The sequence below is a fragment of the Scyliorhinus torazame genome, chromosome 5 (assembly GCF_047496885.1).
Source record: "Scyliorhinus torazame isolate Kashiwa2021f chromosome 5, sScyTor2.1, whole genome shotgun sequence".
Classification (NCBI taxonomy): Eukaryota; Metazoa; Chordata; class Chondrichthyes; order Carcharhiniformes; family Scyliorhinidae; genus Scyliorhinus; species Scyliorhinus torazame.
This window is the reverse complement of record NC_092711.1, coordinates 84,130,711-84,146,410: the sequence shown is the minus strand read 5'-3', so window position 1 is coordinate 84,146,410 and position 15,700 is coordinate 84,130,711. Positions and strand designations below refer to the sequence as shown.

The following is a 15,700-nucleotide window of genomic DNA, read 5'->3' as shown; positions in this document are numbered from 1 at the left end:
GCCCTCATATTCTATTGCTCTTTATCAGTTTATTGGTCCTCCTTTGCTGAATTGTAAAACATTTCCCAATCCTCAGGTTACCACTATTTTGACCACGTTATGAGCCTCTTCCATTGATCTAATGGAATCTTTAACTTTTCTTGTTAGCCACGGTTGCATCACTTTTCCTGTTTGATTTTTATTCCTTAAATAAATCTATATTTGTTGTATATATGTGAAATAAAAGTCACAGAAATCCCAGAGGACCATCGGCTTCTCTCCTCGCTGAAATTCCTTTAGTTTATTTCAAATAGCTTGCAAGCTTACGCTCCCTCTGATGAAGGCAGGAGACCCATGTCTCTTGAAACTCCCAGAGCGAGTGAGACAAAGGGAGGCAACACATGTGGTCTCATATACATTCATGCAGCATCAAGTTCCACATACACGAATACAAGATTCCGATAGGCCCCTTCCTTGACCTGGTCATATAATCTAACTGCCACTGATTCTGATAGGCTCATTACACATTCCTTTCCTTCCTCTGGGCCTCTGCCTCCCAGCATCCTTTGTGCAAAGAGCCAGTCCTGATAGCCACCCCTCCCCCTCTCGCCATGCTTTGCCCATCTCTTCGTTCACTCCCTGCAACCTGAATTAATGTCCATAATGCACTATTCTAACTGGTCATCCCAGTCTAATGCTCTTTTCTTTAGTTCAATTCCTCAATTTAACCTGAGGGTCAGCAAACCTCAGGCGAGGGGCCTGGTTGAGAAGGTGGGGCCTTCATGAATAAACTCAGCCAGTACGGGAGTTGAATCCTCACTGTTGGCCTTGCTCTGCATCACAAACAGTCGTCCAGCCAACTGAGCAAACCGACCCCTGATAAATATGTAATAATTCTTTAAATATTAAGTATTCCCTGCACCAATCAGTTTCCCAGTCCACATCGGACAACTTCCTCCTCATACCCTGATAGTTTTCTTCTATGAGGAACACTCAGATAACTTAAACAAAAGAACCACATAACCACCAGGGCCCATCTCCAAGACAACGTGGCCTGGTTCGAAAGTTCCAAAAAGAAATGGAAACTAAATATCTTCAACTTCCAAACACTCTTTCACTCCGAGATCCTTGTGTAATTTGAAGCCAGGAATTAGCAACAAGGCTCAAACAGCATCAGCCCACTGGAGCCAAAGTAGTGAGACCGGCCAGTACAGCAGAAAGGAACCCTCCAACCATCCCCACTGACCACCTGTCAGAATGACCAAAATGCAGTCCTGGATGTAGAGCAGAAACAATAACAGCAGAATCCAACCCCTGTAATCAATTGTGAAATTGTTGGCGTCACAGCAGGTGCGATGAAGTATGCAATCCCATCGCACATTGAGAGGTGGACGGCGTCTCTCCAGTGTGAACTCGCTGGTGTCTCCGCAGGTGAGATAACTGAGTGAATCCCTTTCCACACTGAGAGCAGGTGAATGGCCTCTCCCCAGTGTGAACTCGCTGGTGTCTCTGCAGGTGAGGTAACAGAGTGAATGCCTTCCCACACTGAGAGCAGGTGAATGGCCTCTCCCCAGTGTGAATTTGCTGATGTCTCTGCAGGGTGGATGACCGAGTGAATCCTTTGCCACACTGAGAGCAGCTGAACGGCCTCTCCCCAGTGAGAGCTCGCTGGTGTCTCTGCAGGCTTGATGAATCAATGAATCCCTTCCCACACTGAGAACAGGCAAATGGCCTCTCCCCAGTGTGAACTCGCTGGTGTGACTGCAGGGTGGATAATTGAGTAAATCCCTTCCCACACTGAGAGCAGGTGAATGGCCTCTCCCCAGTGTGAACTCGCTGGTGTCTCCGCAGGTTGGCTGAATCGCTGAATCCCTTCCCACACTCAGAGCAGGTGAATGGCCTCTTCCCAGTGTGAACTCGCTGGTGTGACTGCAGGTGAGATAACTGAGTGAATCCTTTCTCACACTGGGAACAGATGAACGGCCTCTCCCCAGTGTGAACTCGCTGATGTGACTGCAGGTGAGATAACTGAGTGAATCCCTTCTCACACTGGGAGCAGGTGAACGGCCTCTCCCCAGTGTGACTGCGTCGATGAGTTCCCAGCTCTGATGGGGCTTTGAATCCCTTCCCACAGTCCGCACATTTCCACGGTTTCTCCATGTTTTGGGTCTCCTCGTGTCTCTCTTGGGTGGATGATCAGCTGAATCCTTGACCACACACACATGGGGACGGTCTTTACCTGCTGTAAATGGTATGATGTTTGTTCAGGCTGTGTAACTGGTTAAAGCTCTTTCCACAGTCAGTTCACTGGAACACTCTCACTCGGGTGTGTGTTGTGTGGGTCTCGGTGCTTTTCCAGTCACACTGATGTTTCCACTGTCAGTTCACTGGAACACTCTCACTCGGGTGTGTGTTGTGTGGGTCTCGGTGCTTTTCCAGTCACATTGATGTTTCAAATCTATAGAAGCCGACAGATCAGACAAACATTTCTTCTAGATTCAAAGGTCAAGCACGGGCTTGGAGGGCCGAAGGGCCTGTTCCTGTGCTGTACATTTCTTTGTTCTGTACATATTCAGGTTGTAAGGAATCGAGTGACTCTGTCACACCGAGACTTGACTATTGAGATTTCTGTCTGTAATTCCTCCTCGTCTAATATCCTGTAAAAACAATTTACAAAAGTCATGACTGTCAATACAGGATAGAGACTCAGAATGGACAATTCTAGTTTTGGTGGCATATTTTTTCCTCTCTTATTCCCCTAAAGTTGTAAACACTCTCCCTCCATCCTCACTCTGCTGACTCTAATATTCACCCTCCCTATTCTCCTGAAGGTGCTGATTCATGTTGATTGACAGATCCAAGCTCACAACTTCCTGTCCAGGAGATCACAACAAATATGAGCTGCAGTCGGCCATTCGGCCCATCAAGCCTGAACCATTCAATGGGATCATTTGCCGATCTACCTCAGCACCGTTTTCCCCACACTATCCCCATGTCCCTCGACATCTTCAATATCTTGAAACCAATCAGTCTGTGTCTTGAAAATACTTGATGACTGAGTCTCCAGAATGCTCTGAGGGAGGGAATTCCAAAGCTTCACCACATCCTCAAATAAAGAAATCCCTCCTCATCTCAGCTTTCTCTCCATTTACCTGCCAGTTCCGCATAACACTTGACATCCTGAATCAGAAATATGTCTGTGCCGGGGTGTCTGGTATTTGATACGGGTGCGGGAGCTGCTATTCTGCAGGTTCTAGTGCCGCTCACCTCAAATCTGTCACTGATCCTGATAGCCTGGCACTCATCTACCTAATCCTTGAATTCATATTTGTTACCATGTCTCTGGAAGACTTCAGGGCTCGGATTGGTAGGATTATGCCAGTAAAAGTGAAATCCGTTGATAAACAGCGCAGGTGGATTCAGCGGGAATGGAGCCGCCTTTTCAACATGGCGGCCTGACCCTTGGGAGGTCTCTCGACCCCGCCCTCTCCGGGGCTCTCTGGGAGGCGGCAAAAATGATGACTACCGAAATTATCCGTGTTACTGACCAGAGGCTGAGTGTGCTGACTCAATATCTGTAAGCTCATAAGGCCCAGCTCCAAAACGCCATGAAGATGCTCGATGATCCGGAGGAGAGAATCCTGAACATTCAGTAAGATGCCTACTCGACGGAGACAAGAATACAATCCTTTGAAAACCAGCCGAGTGGCGTGGCGGAGGTCCTGGAGGACTGAGGGTCGGAGAAAGAACATCCGAGTCGTCGGTCTGTCCAATGGTCATCATAGAATTTACAGTGTAGAAGGAGGCTACTCGGCCCATCGAGTCTGCACCTTGGAAACAGAACCCCATCCAAGCCCATACCCCATCCCTGTAACCCAGTAATCCCACCTAATCTTTTATTTGGGCACTAAGGGCAATTTATCATGGCCAATCCACCTAACCTGCACATCTTTGGACTGTGGGAGGAAACTGGAGCACCCGGAATAAACCTACGCAGACACGGGGAGAATGTGCAGATTCCAGACAGACAGTGACCCAAGCCGTGAATCGAACCTGTGACCCTAGAGCTGTGAAGCAACTGTGCTACCGTGCTGCCCATGAATGCTGTTTTTTTCTGTCCATTCAGTGTGGAGGGTAAGGCTCCCGTTAGGTTCTGCGAGGATCGACTGCCACGTTTTCTCAAGTTGGATGTGAAGCCTGGGCGTTTCAAATTAGAAACGGTGCATCGGTCTTTGAGGCCGAGGGATAGTTTTCATCCCAGGCCTGTAATCATTCACTTCCACAACTTGAAAGAATGAACGGCGAGGTAGCACCTGGCCCCAGGAAGGAGTGAGGATTTACTTCTTCCAGGACTTTTCGGCAGCAACACAAACGAAGCGTCGAAGCTTTGATGAAGTTCAAAGGCAGCTCAGGGCTGTGGTGAGTGAATTATGTCAGGCTTTATCCTGCAACCCAAAAAATGGTATCCAACAACTCCATCAAGTCGTTCAACAACCCAACTATTGCCTTGGCCTTCATTAAATCCATGGAGGGATGATTTGCAGCTCGGACTAACTCAGGTTCTAATCCGGATTCTTTCCCTGTCATAATATTGTCTGAATTTCAGAATCACAGAAATACACATAGGGACAGGAGTAGGCCATTCAGCCTCTCGAGTCTGTACGCCATTTAGTGAGATCAGGCTGATCTGTGACCTAACTCCATATCCATTAATATCTTTGCTTAACAAAACTCTACCTCAGATTTAAACTTAACAACTGATCCAGTTTCACCTGCTGTTTGTGGGAGAGAGTTCCAAACCTCTGCCACCCTGCGTATGAAGAATTTCTTCCTGACACCTGTACTGAACGGTCTAGCCCTAATTTTTAGACAATGATCCCTAGTTTTAGAATCTCCAACCAGTGGAAATAGTTTATCTTCATCGACCCTGTTGTTCCCTGTTAATAGCTCAAATACTTCAGTTAGATCACACCTTAAATGTCTACATTTTAGCAAAAACAGGCGTATTTGTGGTTAAAACTTTGGATCAGAGCCGCTGCAGTCTCTCCCTCGCCTCCCACAGCATCCTGGGACACAATTCATCCAGAGCTAGTAATCTAATAATGGCAGGGTAGCAGAGTGGTTAGCACTGCTGCTTCACAGCACCAGGGACCCGGGTTCGATTCCGAGCTTGGTTCACTGTCTGTGTGGAGTCTGCACGTTCTCCCTGTGTCTGCGCGGGTTTCCTCCGCATGCTCCAGTTTCCACCCACAAGTCCCAAAAGATGAGCTTGTAAGGTGAATTGGACATGCTGAATTCTCCCTCTGTGTACCCGAACAGGCGCCGGAATGTGGCGACTACGGGATTTTAATAGTAACTTCATTGCAGTGTTAATGTCAGCCTACTTGTGACACTAATGATAAAGATTATGAATGGGCCGAAGGGCCTCTTTCCGTGCTGTAAAACTCTATGATTCTAAAGATAGAGGTGGGAGAGGGAGGGAGGTTGAGAAGGAGTTTATAGAGAAACTGCCAAAGCCACAACATTCACCAGCTCCAAGGACACACCTTAGCTCCCTTTCCAATCTGAAAGCAGCCTGAGCTGGATTTACATTCCCCTTAATTGATCATTGCTGGGTGATAATCCTGTACTTCCTCACCTCACACCACTGTGACAGCACCTTCACCACACAGACTGCAGCAACTGACCAAACATCACCTTCCCAGTTATTCCTGAAGGCACCGCCTTCCCAACCTGGCCCTTTGCCTGAGGTGTGGTGATCCTCAGGTCACATCACCGCCGGTCAGCTCTCTCCCGGGAGCAGGCCCTGGTTCACAGACGCCATCTTTGGGAAAACAGAGCGCATGCGCTGGCGTCTTGGTGACGCAACAACTAGTGGGTTTCTGTTCCCAGCCGGGTCCTAGTGCCGGTGAGAAAATTGCAGTAAACAGGTTTCAAATAAGTTTCACCTACTCCCAGGATCCAGCTGATCTTTGTAGCCTGGAGGTGTCTATGGATCACGGATACATTTAGTGTGAGAAGCTGCAGCCTCTATATAGCTACCTGAAGGGGGTTATACAGCGTTTGATTACATTTCGTGGTCCTTTCCAGTTCATTATCAGGATGTTTGTGTGATATTTTCTTCCCCTCAGAGTGATATTTCTTCATTTAAAATACTTTCAGCAGCAAGCTTACTGGTGATTTTTTAAAGGAAAGGAGGTTATTTATTATCACACTATTTCCTGGACGTTTGAAAATCTCAGTCTCTCGTCTATTTCACACTCACTGACACATACACAGAAATTAGGTACAAGTCAAGTTGAAGCTGTAATGATGAAAATGGAATGTAGACTGCAATCTTTATATTGCTGCAGGTCTGTGGTCTTCTTGTTGAGCTGGTCCTTTAGTTGGAGTCAAGGGTTTTTAGAAACAAATAATTCTCATGAGGCTCTGAAGCTTCTTGTCGATGAATAGCCAGGAGGTTGGTTCTCAGGTGGGCTTGGAAGCTGGAATAAGTTCAGTACTGTGGCTGCACTGGGAGACATTCAGCTCTGCTGGTTCAGCTGCTTCAGATGCTTCTCACACACACATTTTCTTTGTTCAGGGTTTATTATACTGCATCCCTGACAATTAACTGCAGAGTTAAAACTCTGAGACCCAGAACATCCCGATACAATAGCAGTTTACGATGCTCATTCACGCTTATCTATGCCCCAATTCGAGCTCATTCTCCTGTGTTCAATACGGCACTTGGAGACTAACAGTGCCGTGATTTCATGTTCCTCAAATGCTGGTTCATACTGACACAACGAGACATTTAAACTTCACAGGTGGCTCTAAGTTTCCTTATTCAGGTCCGTGTTTAACTAATTATTGGTCACAGAATCGAATATTGCCCACAGTTTAATGTCCATAATAACCTGTTAAATTGCAGCTATCTTGGCAGAGTTTGTGGATCTTACAGTCTATAATATCTAGTATCCTTGTGCTGAGCGTAAGATCTTGAATCTAACCTTGGGCCTGGTTAAAACAGTGAATTGTAGCTGAGTGAGGACCTTGGAGGTGGGTGGGTGGTTACTCTGGCTGCCGACTGTGTTGCGTGGTTTTGTCTATTCCCAGTGGCTCCTCAGAGGGAGCATGCGGTATCCACCGGAATGCTTGACACCTTCCACAACCACCGGAATGCTTGACACCTTCCACAACCACACCTCAGCGGACAGAGTGTTCCAGAGACACTGGGAACAATATTCTGGTTCAGTTAGGAAGGTTCCCGGCACTTTTGTTGGGACTTCTAGCTGATTTTGGTCTTTTTGTTTGACTGGACCACATGCTTGGGGAAAGCAAGAGAGGAAAGAAGGTTCGATAGAAACTAGAATGATCTGTTGTGAATTTCTATCCTATTCATACAGTGCTCATTTTTGGAAACCTCTTTTTCAGAGCATTAGAACGGGAGGTTTGGCAGCTGGGCAACTCGAACCAAACATCATATTGAGATCTGACGGTGTCACTCAATTCATTACGACCTAAAAAGCACAAACTTTCAATGTGTTTGTCTGTTCTGTCTGTGGGCAAAGATTTCAAATATCAGTGTGACTGGAAAAGCACCGACACACACACAGCACATACCTGAGCGAGAAAGTTCCAGTGAACTAACTGTGGAAAGAGATTTAACCAGTTTCACAGCCTGAAAGAACACCACACCATTGACAGCAAGGAAAGACTGTACACGTGCTCTGTGTGTGGACGAGGATTCAACTGATCATTGGATTGGATTGGATTGGATTTGTTTATTGTCACGTGTACCGAGATACAATGAAAAGTATTTTTCTGCGAGCAGCTCAACAGATCATGAAGTACATGAAAAGAAAAGGGTATAAAAGAAAATACATAATAGGGCAACACAAGGTACACAATGTAACTGTGTAAGCACCGGCATCGGATGAAGCATACAGAGGTGTAGTGTCAATTAGGTCAGTCCATAAGATGGTTGTTTAGGAGTCTGGTAACAGCGGGAAGAAGAGGACTTCTGGTGGCGGCTATGAAGGAGTAAGTCACACATTTGCTGGCTCCCACTCGAGTCAGCATTTTGGGCCTTTTCCCCCAATTTTCTACCGGACTTGAATTGTAAAACTGATGACAGAGGCAATTGTGTACTGAATTCCCACATTGGTGCATGGAGAGAAGGACTAGACATGCTCATCAAGGCAGAAACAGAAAGACAGAGAACGCTTGGGCTGAAGCTGCAGCAGGAGACAGCATAGCGGATGACCGGACCTCTGGTTTGTCGACCCAGCAGTCTCTGGAGCAGCTGATGCAAGTTATTCAGGAAGGCTTTGCTAAGCAGAAACTGGGCAGCTTGGACCCGATAAAAGAGTCAATTGAGCGGCTGGAGCTTAGATTGGACGCCCAAGATTGGGCGATCCAGAAGGTAGAGAAGGCACTGGCTGAGCAGGAGGAACATCAAACTGCGGTGGAGTTGGAGGCGGGGATGCTGAGAGACCAGCAGAAGAAGCCCCTGGAAAAGGTGGAGGACCAAGAGAATAGGTCTCGCCGGCAGAAATTGAGAATTGTTGGGCTCCCGGAGGGGTCTGAAGGAGCAGACGCTGGGGCATACATCACGGACATGTTTGAGAAGCTGCTGGGGGATGGGGCATTCCCCCGACCCTTGGAGGTGGACAGGGCTCACAGAGCGCTCGCGAGGAAGCCGTGAATGGGAGACCCCCTGAGGGCAATGGTCGTGAGATTCCACAGGTACTTGGATAAGGAGCGCATTCTACAATGGGCCAAGCAGACACGGAGCTGTAAGTGGGATAACAGTATCCTGCGGATCTATCAGGACCTGAGTGTGGAGGTGGCCAGGAGAAGAGCAGGCTTCAACCAGATCAGGTCAATCCTTTTAAGAAAAAGGTGAAGTTCAAACTGTTGTCTCCGGTCCATCTTTGGGTCATGCATGAGGAGCAGCACTTTTATTTTGAGTCACCTGAGGACGTGCTGGACTTCGCGAAAAGGAAAGGACTGGTGGTGGACCGAGAACTTTGAACTTTGCTGCAATGTTCATGTTTTTTTTTGGTGTTTCTGTTCTTTTTTAAAAAAACGTTTCTTATTTCTCGTTTTCTGGAAGCTCTTTGTAATGCATTTTGCATTGATTTGGGACCAGCGGTAGAGCTGAGTGAGTTAAGGTTTTCATTTGCACTGTTGGGGATGGAGGTGTGCTTGTTTAGATTTTGGTGTTTTCTGTCGGGCAATTGTGTGGGGATTGTATGATGTTGGAGTTTGTTTGTATGAGTGAGGGGAGGGTGGTGAGGGAACAATAGGTGGGAGACAATCCAGCGCCAGGGATGGGGGCCACCAAGCGAGCTGGGCGGGCTTGCTCACGGAAGCGCAATGGGGAGGTGGGGGTGCATATGTTCGGTTTATTAAAGGGTTTGGGTTACAGAGTGTTGTTACTAGGGGGAGGGAGGGGGTGAATGTTCTGCTGACGAAGGAGGGATTTGGGCTAAGGGACAGAGAGGAGGTTGGGGGCGGAGGCTGTCGTGGAGCATGGGCTGCAGGTGGGCCCATAAAAGGGGATGGCTGATCGTTGAAAGGGTGGGTGGGGCAATGAGTCCTCCCACGAGGCTGATCACCTGGAATGTTTGAGGGTTAAATGGGCCGGTCAAGAGGGCACATGTGTTTGCGCATCTTAGGGGACTGAAGGCAGACGTGGTAATGTTGCAGGAGATGCACCTTAGAGTAACTGATCAGATTAGATGGAGGAAAGGCTGGGTCAGTCTGGTCTTTCAATCGGGTCTAGACACAGAGACTGGAGGGGGTCGCGATCCTGATCAATAAACGGGTGGTGTTTGAGGCGGGTAGAATAGTCTCAGATGTGGGAGATCGGTACATTATGGTCCGTGGGAAACTGGAGGGGATGCAGGTGGTATTAGTATATGTGTACGTGCCAAATTGGGATGATGTGAAGTTTATAAAGAGGATGCTGGGGAAGATACCGGACCTGGACTCACACATTTTGGTCATAGGAGGGGACTTCAACATAGTTATTGGCCCTGGCTTGGACCGGTCAAGCTCGAAAACGGGCAGGGTGCCAGCGATGGCAAAGGAACTAAAAGGGTTCATGGAGCAGACGGCGGCAATATGGCCTCCCCTCTGGTCGGACAATCTACGTACTGTGTTAGAAAAGCTTCCCAGACACACTGCACAAACACCACCCCATCCAAACTATTTGATCTAAAGAGTTTCCACTCAATGTTTGGGAAGTTGAAGTCACCCATGACTACTACCCTGTGACTTCTGCACCTTTCCAAAATCTGTTTCCCAATCTGTTCCTCCACATCTCTGCTACTATTGGGGGGCCTATAGAAAACTCCCAACAAGGTGACTGCTCCTTTCCTATTTCTGACTTCAACCCATACTGCCTCAGGAGGTAGATACTCCTCGAACTGCCTTTCTGCAGCTGTTATACTATCTCTAATTAACAATGCCAGCCCCCCACCTCTTTTACCACCCTCCCGAATCTTATTGAAACATCTATAACCAGGGACCTCCAACAACCATTTCTATCCAAGTTTCCGTGATGGCCACCACATCGTAGTCCCAAGTACCGATCCATGCCTGGCGTTCACCCACCTTATTCCTGATGCTTCTTGCGTTTAAGTATATACACTTCAACCCATCTCCGTGCCTGCAAGTACTCTCCTTTGTCAGTGTTCCCTTCCCCACTGCCTCACTACACGTTTTCCCGTCCTGAATATCGTCTAACTTAGTTGCTGGACTACAAATCCCCTGACAAATTTGTTTAAACCCTCCCGAAGAGTACTAGAAAACCTCCCTCCCAGGATATTGGTGCCCCTCTGGTTCAGATGCAACCCGTCCTGCTTGTACAGGTCCCACCTTCCCCAGAATGCACTCCAATTATCCAAATACCTGAAGCCCTCCCTCAAACACCATTCCTGCAGCCATGTGTTGAACTGCACTCCCTCCCTATTCCTAGCCTCGCTATCACGTGGCACTGGCATCAAACCAGAGATGACAACTCTGTCTGTCCTGGCTTTTAACTTCCAGCCTAACTCCCTAAACTTGTTTATTACCTCCACACCCCTTTTCCCACCTACGTCGTTGGTACCAATGTGCACCACGACTTCTAGCTGCTCCCCCTCCCTCTTTTTTTTTTAATAAATATTTTATTGAAAATTTTTGGTCAACCAACACAGTGCATTGTGCATCCTTTACACAACATTATAACAATACAGATAATAATGACCTTATTTATATAAACAAAAAACAACAAATAAATAAATATTAAATAACAAAAATGAAAACTAGCCCTAATTGGCAACTGCCTTGTCACAGGCTATACCCCCCCCCCCCCCCACCCCCCCCCCCCATCCCCCCCCCCCCCCCAAGTCCTGGGCTGCTGCTGCTGCCTTCTTTTTTCCCCCATCTATCTTTCCGCAAGATATTCGACGAACGGTTGCCACCGCCTGGTGAACCCTTGAGCCGACCCCCTTAGGACGAACTTAATCCGCTCTAGCTTTATGAACCCCGCCATGTCATTTATCCAGGTCTCCACCCCCGGGGGCTTGGCTTCTTTCCACATTAGCAATATCCTGCGCTGGGCTACTAGGGACGCAAAGGCCAAAACATCGGCCTCTCTCGCCTCCTGCACTCCCGGCTCTTGTGCAACCCCAAATATAGCCAACCCCCAGCTTGGTTCGACCCGGACTCCTACTACTTTTGAAAGCGCCTTTGTCACCCCCACCCAAAACCCCTGTAGTGCCGGGCATGACCAAAACATATGGGTATGATTCGCTGGGCTTCTCGAGCACCTCGCACACCTATCCTCCACCCCAAAAAATTTACTGAGCCGTGTTCCAGTCATATGTGCCCTGTGTAATACCTTAAACTGAATCAGGCTTAGCCTGGCGCACGAGGACGACGAGTTTACCCTGTTTAGGGCATCTGCCCACAGCCCCTCCTCGATCTGCTCCCCTAGCTCTTCTTCCCATTTCCCTTTTAGTTCGTCCACCATAGTCTCCCCTTCGTCCCTCATTTCCCTATATATATCCGACACCTTACCATCCCCCACCCATTTCTTTGAGATGACTCTGTCCTGCACCTCTTGTGTCGGGAGCTGCGGGAATTCCCTCACCTGTTGCCTCGCAAAAGCCCTCAATTGCATGTACCTGAATGCATTCCCTTGGGGCAACCCATATTTCTCGGTCAGCGCTCCCAGACTCGCGAACTTCCCGTCCACAAATAGACCTTTCAGTTGCGTTATTCCTGCTCTTTGCCACATTCCATATCCCCCATCCATTCCCCCCGGGGCAAACCGATGGTTGTTTCTTATCGGGGACCCCCCCCAATGCTCCGGTCTTTCCCCTATGTCATCTCCACTGTCCCCAAATCTTCAGTGTAGCTACCACCACCGGGCTCGTGGTGTAGTTCCTCGGTGAGAACGGCAATGGGGCTGTCACCATAGCCTGGAGGCTGGTCCCCCTACAGGACGCCCTCTCTAATCTCTTCCACGCCGCTCCCTCCTCCTCTCCCATCCACTTACTCACCATTGAAATATTAGCGGCCCAATAATACTCACTTAGGCTCGGTAATGCCAGCTCCCCCCTATCCCTACTACGCTGTAAGAATCCCTTCCTCACTCTCGGAGTCTTCCCGGCCCAAACAAAACCCATGATGCTCTTTTCTATCCTTTTTAAAAAAGCCTTCGTGATCACCAGCGGGAGGCACTGAAACACAAAGAGGAATCTCGGGAGGACCACCATCTTAACGGCCTGCACCCTCCCTGCCATTGACAGTGCTACAATATCCCATCTCTTGAAATCTTCCTCCATCTGTTCCACCAACCGCGTTAAATTTAGCCTGTGCAATGTGCCCCAATTCTTAGCTATCTGGATCCCCAGGTAACGAAAGTTTCTTGTTACCTTCCTCAACGGTAGGTCTTCTATTTCTCTACTCTGCTCCCCTGGATGCACCACAAACAGCTCACTCTTCCCCATGTTCAATTTATACCCTGAAAAATCCCCAAACTCCCCAAGTATCCGCATTATTTCTGGCATCCCCTCCGCCGGATCCGCCACATATAGTAGCAGATCATCCGCATATAAAGATACCCGGTGTTCTTCTCCTCCCCTAAGTATTCCCCTCCATCTCTTGGAACCTCTCAGCGCTATCGCCAGGGGCTCAATCGCCAGTGCAAACAGTAATGGGGACAGAGGACATCCCTGCCTTGTCCCTCTATGGAGCCGAAAATATGCCGATCCCCGTCCATTCGTGACCACACTCGCCACTGGGGCCCTATACAACAGCTGCACCCATCTAACATACCCCTCTCCAAAACCAAATCTCCTCAACACCTCCCACAGATAATCCCATTCCACTCTATCAAATGCTTTCTCGGCATCCATCGCCACTACTATCTCCGTTTCACCCTCTGGTGGGGCCATCATCATTACCCCTAACAGCCTCCGTATATTCGTGTTCAGCTGTCTCCCCTTCACAAACCCAGTTTGGTCCTCGTGAACCACCCCCGGGACACATTCCTCTATTCTCATTGCCATTACCTTGGCCAGGACCTTGGCATCCACATTTAGGAGGGAAATTGGTCTGTAGGACCCGCATTGTAGCGGATCCTTTTCCTTCTTTAAGAGAAGCGATATCGTTGCTTCAGACATAGTCGGGGGCAGTTGTCCCCTTTCCTTTGCCTCGTTAAAGGTCCTCGTCAGTACCGGGGCGAGCAAGTCCAAATACTTTCTGTAAAATTCAACTGGGAATCCGTCCGGTCCCGGGGCCTTTCCCGTCTGCATGTTCCTAATTCCTTTCACCACTTCTTCTACCGTGATCTGTGCTCCCAGTCCCACCCTTTCCTGCTCTTCCACCTTGGGAATTTCCAGCCGATCCAAAAAATCCATCATTCTCTCCCTCCCATCCGGGGGTTGAGCTTCAAACAATTTTTTATAAAATGTCTTGAACACTTCATTCACTCTCTCCGCCCCCCGCTCCATCTCTCCTTCCTCATCCCTCACTCCCCCTATTTCCCTCGCTGCTCCCCTTTTCCTCAATTGGTGTGCCAGCAATCTGCTCGCCTTCTCCCCATATTCATACTGTACACCCTGCGCCTTCCTCCATTGTGCCTCTGCAGTGCCTGTAGTCAGCAAGTCAAATTCCACATGCAGCCTTTGCCTTTCCCTGTACAGTCCCTCCTCCGGTGCTTCCGCATATTGTCTGTCCAACCTCAAAAGTTCTTGCAGCAACCGCTCCCATTCCTTACTCTCCTGCTTCCCTTTATGTGTCCTTATTGATATCAGCTCCCCCCTAACCACTGCCTTCAACGCCTCCCAGACCACTCCCACCTGAACCTCCCCATTGTCATTGAGTTCCAAGTACTTTTCAATACATCCCCTCACCCTTAGGCACACCCCCTCATCCGCCATTAGTCCCAGGTCCATTCTCCAGGGTGGGCGCCCTCCTATTTCCTCCCCTATCTCCAAGTCTACCCAGTGTGGGGCATGATCCGAAATGGCTATAGCCGTATATTCCGTTCCCCTCACCTTCGGGATCAATGCCCTACCCAACACAAAAAAGTCTATGCGCGAATAGACTTTATGGACATAGGAGAAAAACGAGAACTCCTTACTCCTAGGTCTACTGAATCTCCACGGGTCCACGCCTCCCATCTGCTCCATAAAATCCTTAAGCACCTTGGCTGCTGCCGGCCTCCTACCAGTCCTGGACTTCGACCTATCCAGCCTTGGTTCCAACACCGTGTTAAAGTCTCCCCCCATTATCAGCTTTCCCGTCTCTAGGTCCGGGATGCGTCCTAGCATTCGCCTCATAAAGTTGGCATCATCCCAGTTCGGGGCATACACGTTTACCAAAACCACCATCTCTCCCTGTAATTTGCCACTCACCATCACGTATCTGCCCCCGTTATCCACCACTATAGTCTTTGCCTCGAACATTACCCGCTTCCCCACTAATATAGCCACCCCCCTGTTTTTCGCATCCAGCCCCGAATGGAGCACCTGCCCCACCCATCCTTTACGCAGCCTAACCTGGTCTATCAGTTTCAGGTGCGTTTCCTGTAACATAACCACATCTGCTTTAAGTTTCTTAAGGTGTGCGAGTACTCGTGCCCTCTTTATCGGCCCGTTGAGCCCTCTCACGTTCCACGTGATCAGCCGAGTTGGGGGGTTCCCACCCCCCCCCCCCCTTGCCGGTTAGCCATCATCTTTTTCCAGCTTCTCACCCAGTTCCCACGCAGCTGTATCTCCCCCAGGCGGTGCCCCCCCGCCCATCCTCTCCCGTACCCACTCCCCCCTTTCCCCAGCAGCAGCAACCCAGTAATTCCCCCCTCCCACCCCCCCCCGCTAGACCCCCCGCTAGCGTAATTACTCCCCCCATGTTGCTCCCAGAAGTCAGCAAACTCTGGCTGACCTCGGCTTCCCCCCGTGACCACGGCTCGCACCGTGCGACGCCCCCTCCTTCCTGCTTCTCTATTCCCGCCATAATTATCATAGCGCGGGAACCAAGCCCGCGCCTCTCCCTCGGCCCCGCCTCCCATGGCCAACGCCCCATCTCCTCTCCCTCCCCACCTCCCCCCATCACCACCTGTGGGAGAAAGAAAAGTTACCATACCGCAGGATTAGAACATAAAACCCCTCTTCGCCCCCCCCCATTCGCCCCACCACTTTGTCCAAACGTTCTTTTTCATAATCCACTCATTCCAGTT

General features: G+C 49.2%; 1 protein-coding gene across 2 annotated transcripts; it reads right to left on the bottom strand.

Moving 5' to 3' along the window:
* Positions 1-244: 244 nt before the first annotated feature.
* LOC140418713 (uncharacterized) lies at positions 245-5,772 on the bottom strand. 2 transcript variants are annotated; one of them, XM_072502280.1, is made up of 2 exons: positions 5,618-5,772; positions 245-2,636 (listed from the first exon to the last, which is right to left on the bottom strand). In XM_072502280.1, exon 2 carries the CDS (start codon positions 2,137-2,139, stop codon positions 1,321-1,323), a length of 819 nt encoding a protein of 272 aa, XP_072358381.1. In that variant the 5' UTR covers positions 2,140-2,636; positions 5,618-5,772; the 3' UTR covers positions 245-1,320. The 2 variants fall into 2 exon arrangements, with proteins under 2 accessions (XP_072358381.1, XP_072358382.1); XM_072502281.1 differs by having other exon boundaries at positions 5,677-5,772.
* Positions 5,773-15,700: the final 9,928 nt, after the last annotated feature.